Genomic DNA, 20,000 nt, shown 5'->3' with positions numbered 1-20,000 from the left:
TGCAGACTGTATACCAACATAATCCCATAGTTTCTTACAGTACCCATATACACATGGCAATCATCTAGCCAGGAGTTGAGAAGAGTTAGAACCCTCTGTGGTTCAAGGAGTAGAGACAACACACTCGCTCCATCTGCATGGCTTAAGACCGGCTTGTTTTGCTTTTTGTTTGCTCTAAGCTCTGGGAGAGATGCTGGCGGAGGAAGTGTCTGTCGCTGACACTACTTTCCACTGTGCTTTCAGCGCTGCGCCCCAGCCCAGGCCTGAGGCACACTGGGGAGAGAGGAGCCCAAGGGAACGGGGAAATGTCTTTTTTTTATGGGAATGTTTCACTTAATCTCATAAAGGCAGCGTAAAAACCTCCATCTGTTTGCACAGAGCAGTTCAAAAGGCTCCACATGCCTCCGCTTGCTGCTATATCAAAACAACATTCTAATGCATGTCTTAAAGAAGGCTGACGGCTCAGCAAGCACAATGAAAATCAGGCCGTGCCCTACACACGGATAGAGGAGAGGAGGGAGGGGGGAGGGAGGGATAAGGAGGAGAGGAAGAGAGGGAGGGAAAGAAGGAGGGAGAGAAAGGGAGGAGATGGAGAGAGAGGGAGGGAGGGAGGAAGGGAATCAAATCAAAGCTGCAAATTGAATGAGTTTCCTGTCAACACCCGTGGACTGGGCTGGGCTCTCAGACGCGACCTTGGAGCAGCAGACAGAGCTAGCTAGCATGGGCTGCTCCTCCGTGTGCTAACACCCATTCCCCTTTTATGTTGCTCCTCATTGTGCAGAGAAACAGTTCTGGCAGCAGCAGGAAAATATATCTCCAACTCTCTCTCTTTCTTCCTCTTTAAGTCTCTCTCTCTCCCCAACTGTTCCTCTTTCACCACAAAGCTTTTGGTTTGCCTTTTGCAATCGATCAAGGAATGCACTGTGGACAGATAGAGACTTCAGCCCTCCTATTTTATCGTGTATTATTTTATCTCCAGGAACTCAGGCCAGCAGCCTGCTTTTACAGGAGATCATTCATGTGGTCAACAAAGGATCAAATGGAGCAAATACTTTTCCCATTACAGGTCTGCCATAAGTACACCTGAGGGAGAGAGCAGAGTACAGAGATCATAGAGATGTTATGGATCCTTTTTGCGGTCGAAATAGATCTAAAAAGAATATAATTGACCTGTTATGGAAGCACACACTGGAATAAACTTGGCCCTTTGCATACAGTACACTATTCAAAGTCTCAATCCAAACACTTGAACAAACAGTTCAAGCACTTTTATAGGTGGTTCTGATGTGAGTCATCTGGCTTTCTGTTGGTCCGCTTCCAGGACCCCTTGAGTCTCTCCAATCCCCCCCCCCCCCCCCCCCCCGCACCCTAACCCCCACACCTCCCCCCTTTACCACCCCACAGGTACTATATGCCGACGGGCCCCTTCTCTCAGGACAAGACCAGGCCTGATCAGCACAGATATTTTCACAAGCCACCCAAAAAAATTCAAATCTATCTTCAAACAGCAGAGGGGATCAAAGGACTCTTATAACTTATACAGGACATAATCATATTTACTATCATAGTGTGTGAAAAAGACCCAAGTCTCCAACTCAGTGAGAGACTGAGGGTTGTTCTATATCTCGAAATACTAACAGTTCAGCCGTGTTTCCTAATGAGGAAAGGGGATTCTCCTGCTGTAATGAACCACAAACTGGAACAACAAGGGTGCCATCATAACGTGTGTTTGTTTGGAATCTCCTCCACTCACTAAATCCAACCCAACCCAGCCTAACCTAACTGTGCTCCACCCAGCCTGCACCGCCTATCCCACCCCACCACATTAAGGAGGCCGTGCGGCCTACCACACCCCCAGAAATGGCCAGAGGTGTCTACTCCAATGGGCCCGACCGGTTAGGATAGAGATATTTTAATAACTGCAATTTAACGTCTGTTTAATGGCATCATCTCAGCCCTCTCTGTGAGCACGGCATGGCGCTCTATATTTAGAGCTGCATTTTTCTCAGCTCGTCTCTTCAGAGCGCTGACGACAGGCTGACGAAACCCTGACCCCCAGCCGCTCCCTTTGAAGTGACAAGTGAGAGATGCGCCGCACTAATATGAACGCCTTGAGACGCAAACACTTTGCATTCCAACAATACCAGGAGCAGCCCCTTCAAGTTTGAGTAGCCGTGCTTGGAGAACAGATGAACAGCCATGCACGCACAAATACTCACACACGCACACAACACACGCACACGCACACGCACGCACACACACACACACACACACACACGCACGTGTGCACACATACACACCAACTGAAAGGCACACACCCACAACCGATATTCCAACTGCTGCTATTTTCGGCTGTGCCTCCCGCTCAGTGGCTTTGTAGACGTCTCACTGTTTGCATATAAAAGTTGTGCGGTCGTGCTGTCAACAAACCCAAATCTGCCTGCAGACCAACAGAGCTCCATGCTATTCTACCACCATAATTACAACAACAATAATAATGTTCTGAAAGGGAGAAGACAGAGTCTGCTCCAAGAGATCTCAGCTCGCCTCTCATGTGGTGTCAAAGCAGAGCCAGGACACATGCCATGTCTCATTTCAGGGAGGGAGAGAGGGGGGAAGAGGAGGAAAGAGAGAGAGAGAGGGGGGGGGGGGGGGGTGAGAGAGAAACAAGCTGCCACTCATCTATAGCCAAGAGAAAGGAGGCCATCAAAAAGAGACACTTAAAAGACATCCCTAAGCTTTATTTGCTGAGATCTGAGGTATGATTTGCTTCATCATCACCTTGGAGCCTATGTTTAAGAGGCACCAACAGCACCAATGAGCAGGACAGGAACCCAATAAAGGGAAGAAGAGATGAGCTAACTCACGATCTGGGGGTTCTGGAGTAAATCTGCCCTGACAGATAATGGGAGAGTTACTGGGTGTGCACACCTCTGGGGTGGAGAATTTTCCATCTCTTCAAAGGGACAGAATGAGTGAAATAGCAAGGGAAAGAGTGAAAGAGAGGGAGTGCGAAGCCTCAGGAGAACTGTTGGCAGGAGCCCAGATTATTAATGTGTGACTATTAAAAAGCTGCCAAAGTAGGGACTGTCGTGAACATAAATAAAAAACACACTGACAGGTCATAAAATATCAGAATGGAAAAGAGAGAGAATGTGTGTGTGTGTGTGTGTGTGTGTGTGCGTGTGTGTGTGCGTGCGTGTGTGTGTGTGTGTGTGAGTAAGTGACTGAGTGAGTAAGTGAGAATGAGAGAGAGAGAGAGAGAGTGCGTGTGCACTGGGCCATTCTTCAAACGAAAACAGCAAAACCCAGAGCTTTTGACGGTCAGCATTCCACTGAATGTTTCTGTTCATAACAGACGGATAGAGCAGCAGTATATCTGAGAGCCTGATTAATGACAAAGTCTCTCTGGACACTGGAACCCACTCACACTAGAGGCAGTCATGCCTTCACACACACACGCATGCACGCACACACGCATGCACGCACACACGCACGCACGCACGCACGCACACACAAACACACACACACACATACAAACACCACGGGGAAGCCTCTTGGTGGCGCTGAAACGACCAAGGCAATATAATAATTGTATGTGTGTGTGTGTGCATGTAGCGTTGTAATATTCCCCTTAATTTGATCCAAACAACCTCTTTTGAACCGCACATCCTATCATCACTTATATCCCATTTGAGGGAATGATCACTGGCTCTGCCTTCAACCCCTCTACTGGACTCTAGTGAATGACAACAATGCTGCTCCTCAAGGTGACATCTGTTTAGCTGTGACCTCTGTCACCTCTGGGTTAAAAGCTAAGTATGGTGTGATCCTGTGGGGCAAAGGGGGCTCAGAAAAGCTATGACCACCCCAGAGCCTACAGGACACACATGCACACACACGCACACACACGCACGCACGCACACACACCATCAGTAAATCCAAAGTGCCATGCCCCTGCCTCCCGTTAGCATGGTGTTGAATTCAACCACTACACCGAACCCTGCCCTCCATGACTACCCACAGATGTCTGCTCCCAGGGTCACCACTAATCACCAACCCACCCCTTATCCCCCTACTAACCCCACCCTTTCCAACCCAGCCACCCCCCTTCTTAGTCTCACCCAGCAGAAAACAGCTAATTCCATCAGTCACAGTCACAGTTCTATCCCATCACCTCCCTCCCCTGTATCCCACCTGCACACCTGGATAGCCAGATTAATGGGAAAAACACACATGGGAAATGTTTGCTTTCCATTTCTCCTTTGACCGAAAAAAGACGGCGCCAACACCACATGACTGAGAAATGCATACCACGCCACTTGTTTTGAAGTGAGTGTGCGTGGGACAAAGGGAGGAATGCACTTTCCCATTGAAGAGGGGAACCTAAAGTATTCCTCTCATTGTTCTCCTCCTACAATACCAGGCTCTCTGAAAGGTGCTCTGTGATAAAGGCCTGGTCCTTTCCTCCCTAATCCTCCAGTTACAGAGTCCCTGAGGTAGAGTCAGCCCCCCTGGTACATTGTCTTTGATACCCTGGCCTACAGCTCTGCCTGTGTGTATGGACTCTCCCCGTGACCAGCAGGTGAACTCACCAGGGATGTTCCCCCATGTCTAAGTTACACTACTAGCCTTCCACCCTACCTTAAAGGGCTGTACTGCCAGGCAGGCAGGTATGAAGTGACACGAAAAGCCCCTGGCTCCAAAGTGAAACGCGGCTCTATTATTTTTTCTTAAATCTGTAATTAAATAAAGCAATAAAGCAACCAGAGGATTTTGCTGTCTTTTCATTGTGACTAGCTATGTTTATTCACCACTTCATGCAGCCTGAGGGCTGAGGGCTGGGCCAGGTCCACAGGAGGGTGAATGGAGGAGGCTTATACCTTGTTTGGATGCGGCGATTAAAGCAGCTTTCGTCCATTCTCTGTGTGAGCCGCGTGTCTCTGGGAACCTGGGCTACAGAACAAACGACTGAACTGTACTCCCATGTTCCACTGGAGGGCTGCTACAGTATCAGTACAGCACATCGTGGAACCCCTTCTGAAGCACACATAAAAAACACATAGTCCAAATCAATACCTAGTGACTGAGCGTAGTAGGGCCTCGGTGACATTGCTGCTGTTCCGCCTGCTAATATCCGTTGGCCTGTTCCCACGGGAATGCACTCTCCAGGCTCAGTGACGACAACGGAAGACTTATCACTCTGCATGCCTGGCCTTGGACTTCAAACACAGCAGATGCTCCACGGAAATCAGCAACAACTGGCTCCTGATTTTCAGCGATGAGCGTTCTGTCACACCAGAGCCCCTCTGTATCCCTGGCATCTGTTCCCTATCGCCGTATCACCCACATAGGACATAGCACACACTTTAGTTTAGAGATGCACTCTAAATGGTATTTAATTGCAACACAATGGACATATATGACCAATTGGACATCGTTCCTGATCAGCTTGCCACAGGACAGTGGTGCCTCAGGCTTTGAGACAAGGGAACTTGACCCAGGTGACTGTTAATAGAATTCTCCTCGCCCTGCCAACTCGTCAGGAGTCTCCTTTCATGTCATATGAGGTTGCCCCCTTTTGTCCCCAGACCTTAACCACCCTCTCCTCCCCTGTACACACACACACACTCTCTCACTCTCACTCTCACTCTCACTCATACACACACACACACACACACACACACACACACACACACACACACACACACACACACACACACACACACACACACACACAAACTCTCCCTCTCAGTCCCACATTCACTAGAGAAAATCTAAACAAGAGATGCCAGCCGGTATGATTTGGAATGGAAATGGTATGGAAATCAACAATATAGCTAGACATTGACATGTTATTGCATTGTGAAAATAAGTCAAACACACATGAATTAATTAACTTCAGATATTCCTCCAAAAACGACAGCGTCAAGAGAAACAGTTGAGTACGTTCCAACAGCAGCAGTGAGGCAGAGGGTCATACTAGTGAAGTGGGACCTCCCCCCGGCCAGCCCGTCAGTGTCTAGGGCAGTGTCCAGGTGAGGTCTGACAGAGCAAAACCACTGGAGAGTGACCTCAGTCGCAACCCTACAGGCCATGGCCTACTCCTCTTTCCTCCACATTGTTTCAATACTTCTTTTGGCACTGTGGAGTCGCTCTCTCTGGAGGAGAGACTGCAGCTAATGTTGGCAGGGCGTGTGTGCGGTGTGTGTTGTGTGTGTGTTGTGAGTGTGTGTGCAGTGTGCATGGTGGTGGAGGGTGGGAGGCCCTACAAAGGTTCCCATTGTTTTGCTTTATCAAAAGCCCTGTGAGCGTGGCCCGCGCTTCCCTGATAATATCAGCCCGTAAACGTTACGGAAGGAACGGGAGCGACAGAGGGCACTGGATCGGGAAAATACCTCCACTGCTGCAGCCTGATGCCTGTCTCAAAAACAAATGAAGACAACTGGTCACAGCCTTTGGAGAATAACGGATGTAATCGATAATGAGTAATCAAACATCTACTAAAGGTGAAATTAAACTACATATGAGAATAAAACCTCAAGCTGCCTGACTGAAGTAAGAGCTGGACACAGGTCTTTACAAAGTACTCTCTTATGACAATGTGGGCATCCAGCTTTGAAATGTTAACTTTAGAAACAAAGGAAATGAGACAGAAAAGGCATACTGTTCCATTTGGGTATTAATGGTAAAAGTGGCCATAAACCTACACACTTCATAAAGCAGGTAGGTATGAGGAGAGCAGAAGAGAGATCGAAGGCAAAGCTACAGAGAGGCGGTTATACATTAATCCTGCTGTTACACACAGTCTACACAGAGAAAGGATGGCATGCGTTGCCTAAGGTGAAAAAAGTTTTGGCAAAACAGTTTCTCAACTGTTTCAGGTAAGAGCAGGGGAGACACACACGTCAATGCACAGTGCACACAGAGTTAGTTTACTATTTTCATACTGACGTACACTTTATTGAGGTACACAGTGGTACTATTAAAGTGGTACTGTTAACTAACAGTATTAGTTAACACAAATAAAAGCTCAGTCTAAGAGACAAACTCCACATTTGTGTCACAAACGGCACCACATAGGCTACTCCTTGAGTAGAGAAAACAGAGGGAAAGGCCAACACATGGTTTTCCATCCTTTCCTATATAGGTGTATGAAAAGCCCAACCACAGATCTGTGGTTGGAATGTTTTTTCCTCTTTGTTTTTCAATATGCTTCAAAGATTTTAAAAGGGAACTTAAGGTGCATAAAAGGGTTCTGGCGGGAGCTGCAGGGGCCCTGGTACGGTACATCCCAGGCAGGGGCAGACACACACAGGCATCTGGAAGAGAGCTGAGAGGGAGGCCAGGTGCTGCTCTGGCCTACTGGAGGCCAAGGGATGTAGACAGGCTACTAGTCTGGGGTCAACCCACACCCATTCCCATACACACACACACACACACACACACACACACACACACACACACACACACACACACACACACACACACACACACACACACACACACACACACACACAGGGGTAGTGCAGGCAAGTACTGTATGGTAACAGTCTGGTCAACAGTCTGGTCCCTGTTAGACTAGTGTAGACTACAAAGGTAGGAAATGTTACCTTTCTCCATTGGAGGAGAGATTTTGATGTAACATACATTATACACACACATTACACATGTGCATTTACCATGAAATGGCGTTGTAAGAAGGCACTGAAAATCAATCAGTTTCTAAATCAAGTCAACAAAAAGGTCCATCAATAAACAAGGATTTCTATCTAGAGATTCCACCTAATGGATCTTATTCAGTCATCAAAGCCAGTCCAGAAGTCTGCTCACATTGAAACATTAATTCTGAGAAGTCCATTGTGTACCTGCTGCTTTTTGCATTTACCCTCAAAGCTCAAATTGTCCCATTTTCCAGATGTTCTGCAGTTTTCTCTCTTAATTCCGCTCCCCTGAGTTCTAGACATTTGACTTTGCTACTGAGGGAAAAGAGGCCAAAAGCAGGCCACGCGTTTCCAGCCCCCCACTCATGGTAAAAAACCCTGGGCAGGAACAGCCTGAGGTCAGTGTCACCGCCCCCCCTCTGACTATCAGAGGAGAAGAAGACAAAAACACTGTCGAGAGGGCCTTGATTTATTCCTCCCTTCGCGGATTTCCCCTGTTTTCTAGCACTTCCTGTCACTTGGGCTACTTTTCCTGTACCTCCCTGAGAGCACAGTAAGTAGCATGGGCACACACACACACACACACACACACACACACACACACACACACACACACTTCAGTATGCTGTTTAAACACAAGTAGAAGGAAACAGGATTACAATACAATTGAGCCAAATAGCTAAACTAAGAAGAGGGGAATAAATAAGAAACACATTCTATGGGAGCTAACAAGTCCAGACATGGGTGGAAGCCCCAATCATTCTAAGAGCTTTGAGCTGTGTATTATTCCTGGTACTTCATAAACAGAGTTTTGTGGATCAGTCGTCTGCCGGTTGAGAAGGGAGGCAGCTTTATGGTTTAGCTCAGGGACATTATCACCGTTCATCCATACAGCTCCACTGTGTCTACAAGGTGCAAGTTTCATTCATTACAAATAGAACCCCCATTGAATGTTTAGACTAGGCCTAGTGGTTGTTTTGGATATTTGCTGGGAATTCTTTTCAAGAGTTTAGCATTGTTCAAGGACTAAAGCCTGGGAGTCTATCATCAGTGTTGCTTGAGGAGCATGTTGGGAAAAGCATGTCGTAGTGAAAACACTTAAGCAGTAGAGAAATCCTGATTCAGACATTTGCATAAAGAGAACTGTTTCCAAATGCAAACAAGGATAAAGCTGCACATGAGCACAGGGATGTGAAACTGGGTCATAGATGGCCTTTAACCATCGGTGTACCAGGAGAGGGCGATGGCACACCCATATCAAACCCCCGTCCTACCTCTTACAAGAAGGCGAAATCTTGGGAAATACGATGAAGGGAACAACACAGCCCAATGAATGTATGCCATTTCCCCAATGTGGTTAAAAAAGTGTCTGCTTTGTCACAAATAGATGTTTACTACACCAGAGCCCATCCTTAAGAGATACAGTTTGATTATAATGAAACGTTTGGCATATCCTCAACTCTGGCCTTGAAAGCTTTTCAAAGAATTGTGAAATCCAAGCAGTAAAAAAAAAAAAAGGTTAGACGACATTTGAGTGAAGAGTCACCACAAATCAGGAAAGGAATCTGGCACATCCCTCGAGTGCACGATGTCGCCAGGGATAGGAACCTCGGAAAACCAAAATAAAAACAAAGGACAACAATGAAATCTTATCCCCCAAGGTTTGAGCTTCACTTTGTTTGCTTAAAAGTCTATTCTGAGCCGTGTGGTGCAACGTGAGGCCTCTGTGGCTGTCTGTGTATCTATAGATCTGTGTGGGACTGCTATAGAAAGGCTACACTGTAAACAAGTTGATCTAAAACATGAGACAGATGTGTTGTCCAAACCTGGACCAGTACGCACATCTAGAACATTTCATTCATATTCTTTTAAAACCATACTGTAAACTCTTCAGCAGATGCTAAATCCCACATAAGTCTGCCAAAGCCGAAAGCTTTGAATCTCACAAAGGAAACAAGGATGCAGGTGGCTGGAGTACAGTTTATAGCAACACATACTTTCCAGACTACCAAAACAGCATGAAAGATTTCCCCCTGATCTCAAAGCGTATCTGCTATGACTGAGATAGTTCTCGGCAGCAACAGCTTTTGTTCAAGGGCATGACCATGTTGTGTTTACCGGACAACACAGTGTTGCCATTAAGGCTTTAAAGTTGTTTAGAGTCAGTCTGGAGTGACACAGTTCAGGTTCTATAGTAGGGTCAGCAGCAGACTGGGGAAATGTGGGGATATTTCTTTAAACACTTAAAACTAAAGAAAAGTATAGTGAACTAATGACAAAGAGAGCAGAGCCGGAAGAAAACATCCTCACCATCACTTATTACCCATTTTACCAGTTTAAAGCATAACTATCAAATCCAAAAGTCTGTTCACCACAACTTTTAGCCTATCGTTTGAGAAAACAATGCCTGCTATGGCACTGTAGCACAACAGGGATGTGGGTCACCTCTGTTTTAGTCCTACACATCTAACATGGCCTCATGGGTTGAGCCTCTGCTGCTACCGCTGCATCTGTCCTGGCCAGGCAGAGACGGGGAACAGCAACTGTCTGGTCCTGCTGGCCAGAGGAACAGGGTACGGGGTACAGCCAGTGACAGCTGGAGCCTCAGAACCTCACATCCAGCGCCAGGAACCAGGGGCTCACTGCCACAGCCACATAACATAACACCCTCCCCCGCCCCCACCTCAGCCCCTCTCGCTGAGAGCATCCTCTCAATCACATTTAACTCTTGCCAACATTCTACTACCCCCCCTTCCCTCAAGTATGGATCTTAAAGCACCATAGATCTAAGAGTGGATGTTGTGCCAAAAAGGAGGGCAAAAATGTTTAGCTTGGCTGGCTTTCAGGGTTCTAGATAAATGACAGAGCGCACAAACAAAAACAACATCAAACTTTTAGATGTGTCCATCCATTGTATGACACACAGGCAGATGCAGACTATAGAGCATCTCGGGGGACTGTGAAAGCAGACATGGTGTGTGTGTGTGTGTGTGTGTGGGGGGGGGGGGGGGGCGGGGTGTGTGTGTGTGTGATCCTACCTTCTTGAGCAGCGACTGACACTTATGCACCTTGCTCTCGGGGCTCTCCAGCTTGACGATGGTGATGAAGTCGCTCTCCTGAGGCTCATCCTCACTGGCATTGCACAGGGACAGAGGGTGGGACTGGAGAGAAGAGACAGAAAGGTCAGTCATGTTGGTCAGCTTTGATTCCATACAGTATCTCCACCAAACATAACAGACATGATTCAACATTGACTGTTATACAAGACACATAGTTTTATGCACTTTTATGGTTGAGCATAGTAATGCAACTATGTGATTTACTAACAGAACGAGAATGATGAAAGTAAAATGAGTAAGTCGACAAAATAACCAACATAAATAATGCTACTTGGAGTGTTATGCTCATTCAACAGAAAACAGAGCTAACTGTGGAGTGAATCTAGTCTACTGCTCACTATAATGATGGTGTATGGTTGATATACTGCAATTCTTCACCATGTGGGCGCACATTTGACGAATAGTCACCTCATCAAAAACTACAAAAAGAAATCTGTGGAGAAAAGGCCCTAACTAGAAGAGCTCTCCCACTTTCCCTTTACACCACAGGGCTCATGTACTATAATACACACAGAACAGTGGGCTGTAAAAATTTACCACCTTGGACATGTGATGACAACAGCAGGCAGGCAATGCTGGTGCTAAGGCCTTAAATGCCCTCTCTGTCTAGTCACAGAGAACAGGGAGGTGCCTGGGAGGACTGGTGTATATATAGCTATAGAGAAGGACTTCAGTACACAATCATTTATATGGAAAGATGGAGAGAGTGATGTTCACCCCCATTCAAAGACTTAAGCACTAGGGAAATAAGAGATAGTCTCTGGTTGGAACATTTGATCCCATCCGAAAAGCTAAAAAGGCTGTATTTAAGAGCTCTAGAGGATAGCAGCCATATTCGTCAGTCATACCGTCACAAGCTAGCGTCGCACGACAACCAAACAGAGAGACTGGGGAGGGACAGACCACTCTTACGACACAACCACACAACACTACACACCATAACATCAACAGGGCATGAGAGCATCAATGTCACTGCGTGAGAGAAGGGCCATAGATTAGACCTCATTACTGCTCGTACTATAAGTCATCCAGTGGCACCAGTTCACTCCTCCAGCTCATACCCCACGAGGTGTTCCCACCCTGCCCTGTCCCGGTCCTGCCCCACCCCATACCATCCCACCCCACCCCAACCGCCCCGCGGGCCTCTTCATGTGGCCGTGGGCTGAGGTCATGGGACTCCCCCTGATCTCACCCAGCGGAAATCTCTAAATTAAAAAGACCCAGGGGTGACATCAACAGCTGGCACCTCGGCTGAGGAGAGGGGACTGACGTCATGTGTCACAGAGGGCTGGTGCAAATCCGTCAGGGAGAGGGAGAGAAGCGGAGGGAGGAGAGAGAAAGAAAAACATCTCCAGTCAACATCCTCACGTATGGGTGGGGTTCCAGTTTATGATGGAGGCCACTGCACACGTGCCACGAATGATTAATAGAATACTATGGACTATGGAGTGTTGGCAATGCAACTGAGGGAAAACAACATTGATGATTAAAGAACCACTCCATACTCTCGTGCCAAGAAGTCTGCTCAAGGGTTAGACTTGCTTTCCAAACAACTGTTGGCCTTCGATGTAGATGCTATGTCCCCTAATCAAAACAAAAACAAAACCTACTCTGAGGGTCACATGTTACTGCTTTTCCAGAGAGAACATTTTATATGTATTTACAGAGACAGGGAAAGATGTTATTGTTAAAAGGGGACAGTGTGCACTCACATTGCACAGCTGGACACACACACACACACACACACACACACACACACACACACTTCTCATGCAAACAAACCCTTCCAGTCCCGAAAGCTCTAGAGACAGAGGTAGAGGGAGTCCTCCCACTAAGAAAAATGTACAGTAGGTAGCGTTAAAATTATAAAGCTACAATGTACAGTGCCCTGCATAAGTAATGGGACAGTGAAGTATGTATCCACAGGAACTGGATCACTTGTCTTCGTTGATGATGTACAGTAACTGCTGATGGCAGCAGCAGGATGAATTCTGAAGTGTACATCTTATTGGTCCAAGTCTCCAAACTCATTGGACGGCACTTCATCATACAGCAGGACAATGACCCAAAACATACTGCCATAGCAACGAGGGAATTTTTCAGGGCCAAAAAGTGAAAAGCTGTTGACTAGCCAAGACAATCTCCAGATGTAAATCCTATTAAACATGCATTTAACTTGCTGAAGAGGAGACTTAAGGCAAAACGTCCTCAAACAAACAACAACTGAAGATGGTTGCAGGCCTGTCAGAGCATCACCAGAGAAGATACTCAGTGTCTGGTTGGGTCAATGGGTCGCACACTTCGTGCAGTTATTGCGTGCAAAGGATTGTACCAAATACTAAACATGAGTGCTTAATTTGGACATTTGATAAATCTGTCCCATCTCTTTTGGTGGTCTAACAATTTCAAATCCAAACTTTTGGAGTGTAGAGCCAAAAGAAGAAAAAAGCTAGCTAATACTATCATGCAAAGTGTGTTTAGACTATAGCTGCTGTCCTGGGCCCAGTGTGAGAGGCCCATCCAGTAGGCCCAGTGTGAGAGGCCCATCCAGTAGGCCCAGTGTGAGAGGCCCATCCAGTAGGCCCAGTGTGAGAGGCCCATCCAGTAGGCCCAGTGTAGCTGGCGGGGAGGGAGTGTGAACCCCTGGCCTGCACGCTACGCTGGCAGCTGCTTTACCAATCCACATTTACTAGCCCCAAATTAGAGGCCAACAGCGGAACTTGGCCTTTAACAAAGAAAAAGGAAGTAAAAAATAAAAAGATAATGACACTACTACTACCACTGTCGCCATCACCACGCCCCATCATACTACAGGTTTAGGGGTAAATGTATAGAAAAAACCCCTATTCAGTCTTACAATCAGGTTTTACTCTACTCTTCTCCTTTTACTGCATCAAGTGATCATTGTCTACACTGTCTTTTTGTGACACTAGCAACACCTACAGTAGCCATGTGCAAGTTGAGACATTACAAACAGGTTAAGATGCTAGATCTTATCATGCATTCTGAGAGAGAAAGTGAGTCTTTGGCTACTGAATTCAGTATCCTCTGATCTGCTTCTCTGACAGGCAGAGGCAATGAAGATTGTAACCTCCTGTTTGTGACAGTGTCTATGTTTTTTGCATCGCTTACAATACTAGGCATTATCTTCTTTTTTAGATATGCCTGCTCCACTTACAATCAAATGACTGTGAACATTGTCCATATGCCACTATTTGTAATGTCTGCCAGTTAGCAGCAGACTGGTGCTTGGCTATAAACAGCAGCATAGACAGACTGAAACGTCTTCATTTGGTTTTTGTACGGGCCTGAGAAAAAGGGGCCTGGGAACCAAAATCACTGAGTCTCCATTTCACAAGGACTAGAAACCGCAGGGTGCACAAACAGTTGCCTGGTCTGTTAACAATGGTCACTCCTCCATCTATATCTATTTAAAAGCGGAGGGAGATGTCCTTCCATTCCTTTGTAGCCACGATTAAAGACATTCCTCTCCAGCTCAATCAAAGTCTGCCCAAAAATACTACAAGGCAAGAATCTAACAGCCTTGAAAACAAACAGATGAACAGAAAAAAGGGAAAATAAATAGTAGCTGTGGTGAGAAGTCAATAATTTTTTCCCCTCTTTGCCCTGTGGGTCTTCTTTTTTCATCTGCCAATAATCGGCGAGAGAGCTTTCTTGTTCAGCTCCTGCCAGGAAGGAGCTGAGCCTCGGCAGTTATGTCAGTGTGTGTTAGAGGGGGGAACCAAAAGGAGCTGAGCCTCGGCAGTTATGTCAGTGTGTGTTAGAGGGGGGAACCAAAAGGAGCTTGCACCTCTCATCAGCCTCTACCCTTCAGTTTACATCCACTCAACTCTCAGGGGTTTTAAAGACCCACATGTATGCTTGGTGAAATATTACACAAAATATTAAAATGTCATAAGTAAGCTTATAAGTTAAATTGGAGATGAAGGAAATATATCACTGTTGGGGGGGGGGGGGTAATAATAAGCCTTTTAAGCTATAACCCTCAGGGCTAGAAAGCCTGCCAAGCTAATGTACATCAAGGAAGAATTCTATTAACCCAGCCCCCAGCGCACAGACACACACATTCACTTCCATCCTCCTCCTGTTCCAGCACCAGCAAAGTATGTGGCCGCTGACCCGGTGTGTGTCCCAGTTTCCAGTGGAGCCAGTCAACAGAATGCCTCTGCCTCTCGCAGCTGGGCTCCTCAATCAGACAGACGCACTCTCCCTCTCTGAGCTTGGTCCAAACAGGCCCGGGCCAGACTCCACCATCAAACACACACCTGGGCCTTTCTGGCACACACACACACACACACACACACACACACACACACACACACACAGACGCGCACACACAGACGCGCACACACACACACACACACACACACACACACACACACACACTCACACAGACACGCACACAAACGCGCACGCGCACACACACACACACACACACACACACACACACACACACACACACACACACACACACACAGACACACACACGCACACGCACACAAACACCGGAGGCTGGATTAAAGGGTCAGAGTCTTCCACGAGGCCTGGATAAGGGAGGAAAGCAGAGAGGAGTAGGGAGTTGCAGAGGGTCGGTCTGGGGTTGGCCGGTCTCAGTGTCCGCTCTCTCACGGCTCTCAGGACCGGTTTGGCTCACGGACTAAAGCTTAGGGAGTCTGAGGTGATTAGACAAGTTCAAACACCAACACTTCCTCTGAACTGCCTGAACTTCCTGTACTCGTCAAAGCTCTGTGTCAACAGTGGTGCTGGGGAACAGATGAGTTAGCCTCCTGCTCAAACATGGCTGCCTATCATTAGAGTGTAAGTGTGTATGTAAGTGAGTGAGCAAGCGCATAGGTATGTCTTTGAGTGTGCAAGAAGTGTGTGTGTGTGTGTGTGTGTGTCCATCCCTAGGAGGGTTCAGTGAGCAGCCCCTTGCATGTGAGCAGTGTGCCTGTAGGGGTAGTAACCCAACACTGCACTGGGTGCAGGAGTGCAGCTCAACCTCAGGGTTAGTTCAGGGGGGCACTCAGGGGTGGGGGGCAATCCCTTTCCAAATGTCAGACCCCTCGATGGACCAATCACCCTGGCTCCTACAACACATGTCTAGGAAAATCTCAATATTCAATTTTATCATTATGAATTAAAACTATACAAAAATGTATGCACTCACTGTACTGTAAGTCCCTTTGGATAAAAGTGTCTGCTAAATTATAATATATTTATATATATACTGTAAGTAAACGCCAATATGCTTCAAAATGAGACCAAAGAACAGCTAATTCTCCTTTTGATTTATAATGAATGATTGCTGCAACCTAAAGTCCAACCATAACAATTTCCCTGGGTTAACACACAATCAGAACTCTCATATATACATCAATGGGTATATTGAAGCCAGGGAGTTGGATGAAAGTGCAGTTTTCTACAGAAGCATCTGGAAAAGTGGGTCTTGTAGCCCGCTCCTCTCCTTACAAATGCAAAGAAACAGGAGGCATTACCGCTTTAGTCCTGTCAAAGCAAGAGGCGCGTCAGATTTCCCCCAGCTTTATTGACAGTGTCAGCCCCAGATCCAGTAACCGTTACCGCAGAGAATGACTCGGGGGAAACATGATACCATAATGAGGCCAGAATAATTACCGTCAGCCCTGAATCGGCCAGGGTGCTTTCTTAAAGTACGAGTGTTACCCCGACTCCTGGATGAATAAAGGCCAGCCAGTCAGACTGTCTCTGCTTTAAGAAAGGGATTAGAATAAAAAAGAAACCTTTTTCATTCTAATCAGAAAATGGGGTCAGAAACTAAAGCAGAGGAGAGAACTTGAACGTAAACTATCATGTGTTGGTACATATTGATATAAACTCTGCTCCAAAAAACACTTTCTCCAAACAAGGCTTAACGTCTGCATGTACTGATGGGTGAGGTGAGGCCAGTAACATGAACATGACTTGATTGTAGAGTAAACAATACTCTGTTGTCTTTGGTAAGACACATAACTCTACTTCTGTTTTGAGGCCATTGCAAAGGAGCGGCACCTGCACCTGAAAGGCCTAACCTCCCCAGCAGCACTATGAGGTCCCATTGCACAGTTACAGCAACGGAGCAGAGAGGCAGAAGCAGTTGCACACCTAGGCCAGCAGGGTGCGCAGTGTTGCATGCACCCGCCACAGACTGGGCTCGACAGCAAGGGACTACCAGGACAGTCTCAGCACAGGGACACGCATTACTGCACCACTGACCTGCCTGCGTCCCCAACTAAAAGTGGGACAACACGCACACACACATAATCACACACCCACACAGAGACAGAAACATCACCACACTGGCCAGAGAGGGGTCAGAGAGACGCCCTATTGCTAAGTTTACACTTACACAGTGCTCCATTCTCCAAAAGAAAAGAGTTCCTAAGAGGGGGCCTTGAGATTCACAAACATGTTAGACACATAAGATACTATCAGATTACACACAGTCTGAGTCATTTAATTGGCAACACACAGCCAGCCTGACACCTCACCTGGCAAACCTCACATAAGCCTGCACACAGTAGCACATAGGGCCTACAAGAGCAATAAACTAAACCCATTGTAGTGAAGAGATGAAAGCAGAGTGACTTTCCCCACATGAGGGGCACATGCAGAATATTTCTTTTAACCCGCAACACATTCCTAAAACATCATCAATGTTTCCACACACTTCTCATCCATTGTGTGGCTGACCAACCAGGCTTGAGAGACACTGCAGGAACCGAAGGGGGTGCAGCTCAAAGGGCACAAGGATGTACTCTGCAGTATGAGCATACTGACAGTGTTACACACACAATTCCTTACCACTGACACAAGGTAAAAGACGAATGACACAGCAAAATTACCTCATCACATTTCTTCAGGCGCTTCATGTCCAGTGTCAACGCTTTCAATACAAGCCTAAGTGGGTCAGTCACATGCGCATCACCATGGAGACAGCTTGGAGACGGTGACCTGTGCCCTCCCCTCAGCTCTCCCACAGGTTCATTAACCGACCACCCCCCATCCCCACCCCTCTGTCTCCACACACACACACACACACACACACACACACACACACACACACACACACACACACACACACACACACACACACAAACACACACACACACACTAGATCCACTCTATCAGCCTCAGGGCCACACTATCCATTTCAAAGCTCTACAGTAGGTTAACATAAACACAGAGCTTCCCTGTCAACACAAGTCACAGGCTCAGTAACCCATGCGTCTGTTAGTGTTTCACTGATCCCTCTTTCCTAGACACAGGGGCCACATACACAAGTCTCCCAGGCTTCCTCTCTGCTGCCTCCTCTGTCCTGCCTGCCTGCTACTCCGCTGCCCTCTCAGGTTCCACACCAGCACTCCCAGTTAACCCTACTGGGACACTGTTTCAGTCTCTACAGTACTGTACAGTATGTACTGTACATCAGTGGATGGAGGAGGGGGCTGAACTCAACTATATCTGGGAGAGAGGGGGTCATTCAGGGCTTTTCTACATCATCCATCCATCCATCCAGAAATGCATGTTGGAAGAGGGTGGAGGAAGGAGAGGAGGCAGAGAGAGAGGGAGGGAGCAGTCAGAGAGGAGTCGGTACAGGCAAGACATATGGAAAACGTTGCTGCTCTGGGTGGATCTGAAGAACAGGCTGTCTGTAACCAGCCTTGCCTTTGGATCTCTCTTCATCTCCAGTGCTGTGCTGTGCCACCTCCTCTCCCCTAAAAAACTTAACCACTGGCCACATCACATCAGACGCCCATGTGCCAACGCACCAAGACCCAGCCTGCACTGCTCCGGGCCCAACCGTCTCTCTGGGGAGGAGAGGTACTTTATGACCCTAGCAACTGGTCCAGGGCCTGTGTTTTTGTTTGAGTCATTAGAGCTGAAGGTGGGACTCTAGTAATAGGATCTGACCCTGAAACAGCTGGTAGAGGTACTGTACTGGGTGTGTGCTGTCTCAGAAATCCAAACAAGCAGGGTGACTGCGTACAGTCAGCCTAAATAAAACTCCACGTAAAAATAACAAAGCGCCTTGCTCTAAAGACGGTCAGGCAGATGACACCAAGATGCGCTTCGCTTTAATGAGAGACAGGTGCGTTTTTTACACACGTCACATAAAATAAAATAAAATATGGGCTGTTGGGGGTGTTTTTAATACCCCTCTTTCATTTGGAGATGAAGTACTTACACAATACCCCCCCTCCCCCCCACACACACACCTTCCACCCAACTCCACAAACCCCACCCTTTACTTTTCCCTGCAATATGCTTATTTTCCAGATAGGTCAAAGTTCACATTGTGCGTTAGCGGGAAGCCTTTCCCCTCCTCCCCTCCCTCCTCCTCCCTCCTCCTCCTCCTCCCTCCTCCTCCCTCTGTATGCTCTAGCTCTCAGACTGTTCTTCCAGGCCCATAAAGCTCTAAACCCTAAACCTCTAAACCAGCTCAGAGACTGAAACTGAGCACCACTCTAAACTATTAGAAGAAAGTGACAAAACATACGTATTGTGTTGTGAAACCAAAACAAGTAGTGTACCTAAGCTACAGTACGCCAAAACACCCCAAGTGGTTCTTAAATCAGACATTTGTGTGGGAAGAGAGTGCTGTGAAAATACATTTAGGTTTTTTGATGCACTTAAAAGCAACATCCAAACACTAAGAATAGGTCTGAAACAAAACACTAAAACAAGCTTTGAAACAAATCATGTTCCACACTCTCTACACCAACATTTTGATTTAAGAACAAGCTGTGTCATTCATGTAATCAAATACCTTAAATTAACAATCAATGATAAAATGAGCGTTGAGAGGGAAAACATGTACAGCGTCATAATGATGATATTTGGAGCATAAAGAAATAACGATTAAATTAAAGTGAAAGAATCAGCAAAAATAGGGCTTGAACACTGATAAACTAATATTGCTGGTTCAAACCCACTGATTGTCTCTTATGTAGGTCCCTTCTCTATCTGCCACCATATTATAGTGTACCATATATATATATAATATACCATATTACCTTTGTAGTGGCTTGAAGTTACATTATGGAGAACTTTGCCCCTGGGGCTCTTTAGCCAAAAGTGTCTGCTAAATAGTCAGACATATTGCCCAGAAGTGATCTCATTGGTCGAAAAGGAGCACACCAAAGTATTATAGCCCTAAAACCATTAATTGTATGAC

General features: G+C 46.7%; 1 protein-coding gene across 1 annotated transcript in view; it reads right to left on the bottom strand.

The window, feature by feature from the left end:
• The window catches only part of rnf43 (ring finger protein 43), a 70,643-nt gene that overhangs the window by 14,375 nt on the left and 36,268 nt on the right, over nt 1–20,000 (bottom strand). The window contains exon 2 of the mRNA XM_083693475.1: nt 10,703–10,825. Within this exon, the coding sequence (XP_083549601.1) occupies nt 10,703–10,825 (123 nt within the window). The remainder of the gene's footprint in view (nt 1–10,702; nt 10,826–20,000) is intronic.

This window comes from Argentina silus (assembly GCF_951799395.1).
Source record: "Argentina silus genome assembly, chromosome: 2".
Classification (NCBI taxonomy): Eukaryota; Metazoa; Chordata; class Actinopteri; order Argentiniformes; family Argentinidae; genus Argentina; species Argentina silus.
This window is presented reverse-complemented; position numbering and strand designations above follow the sequence as displayed.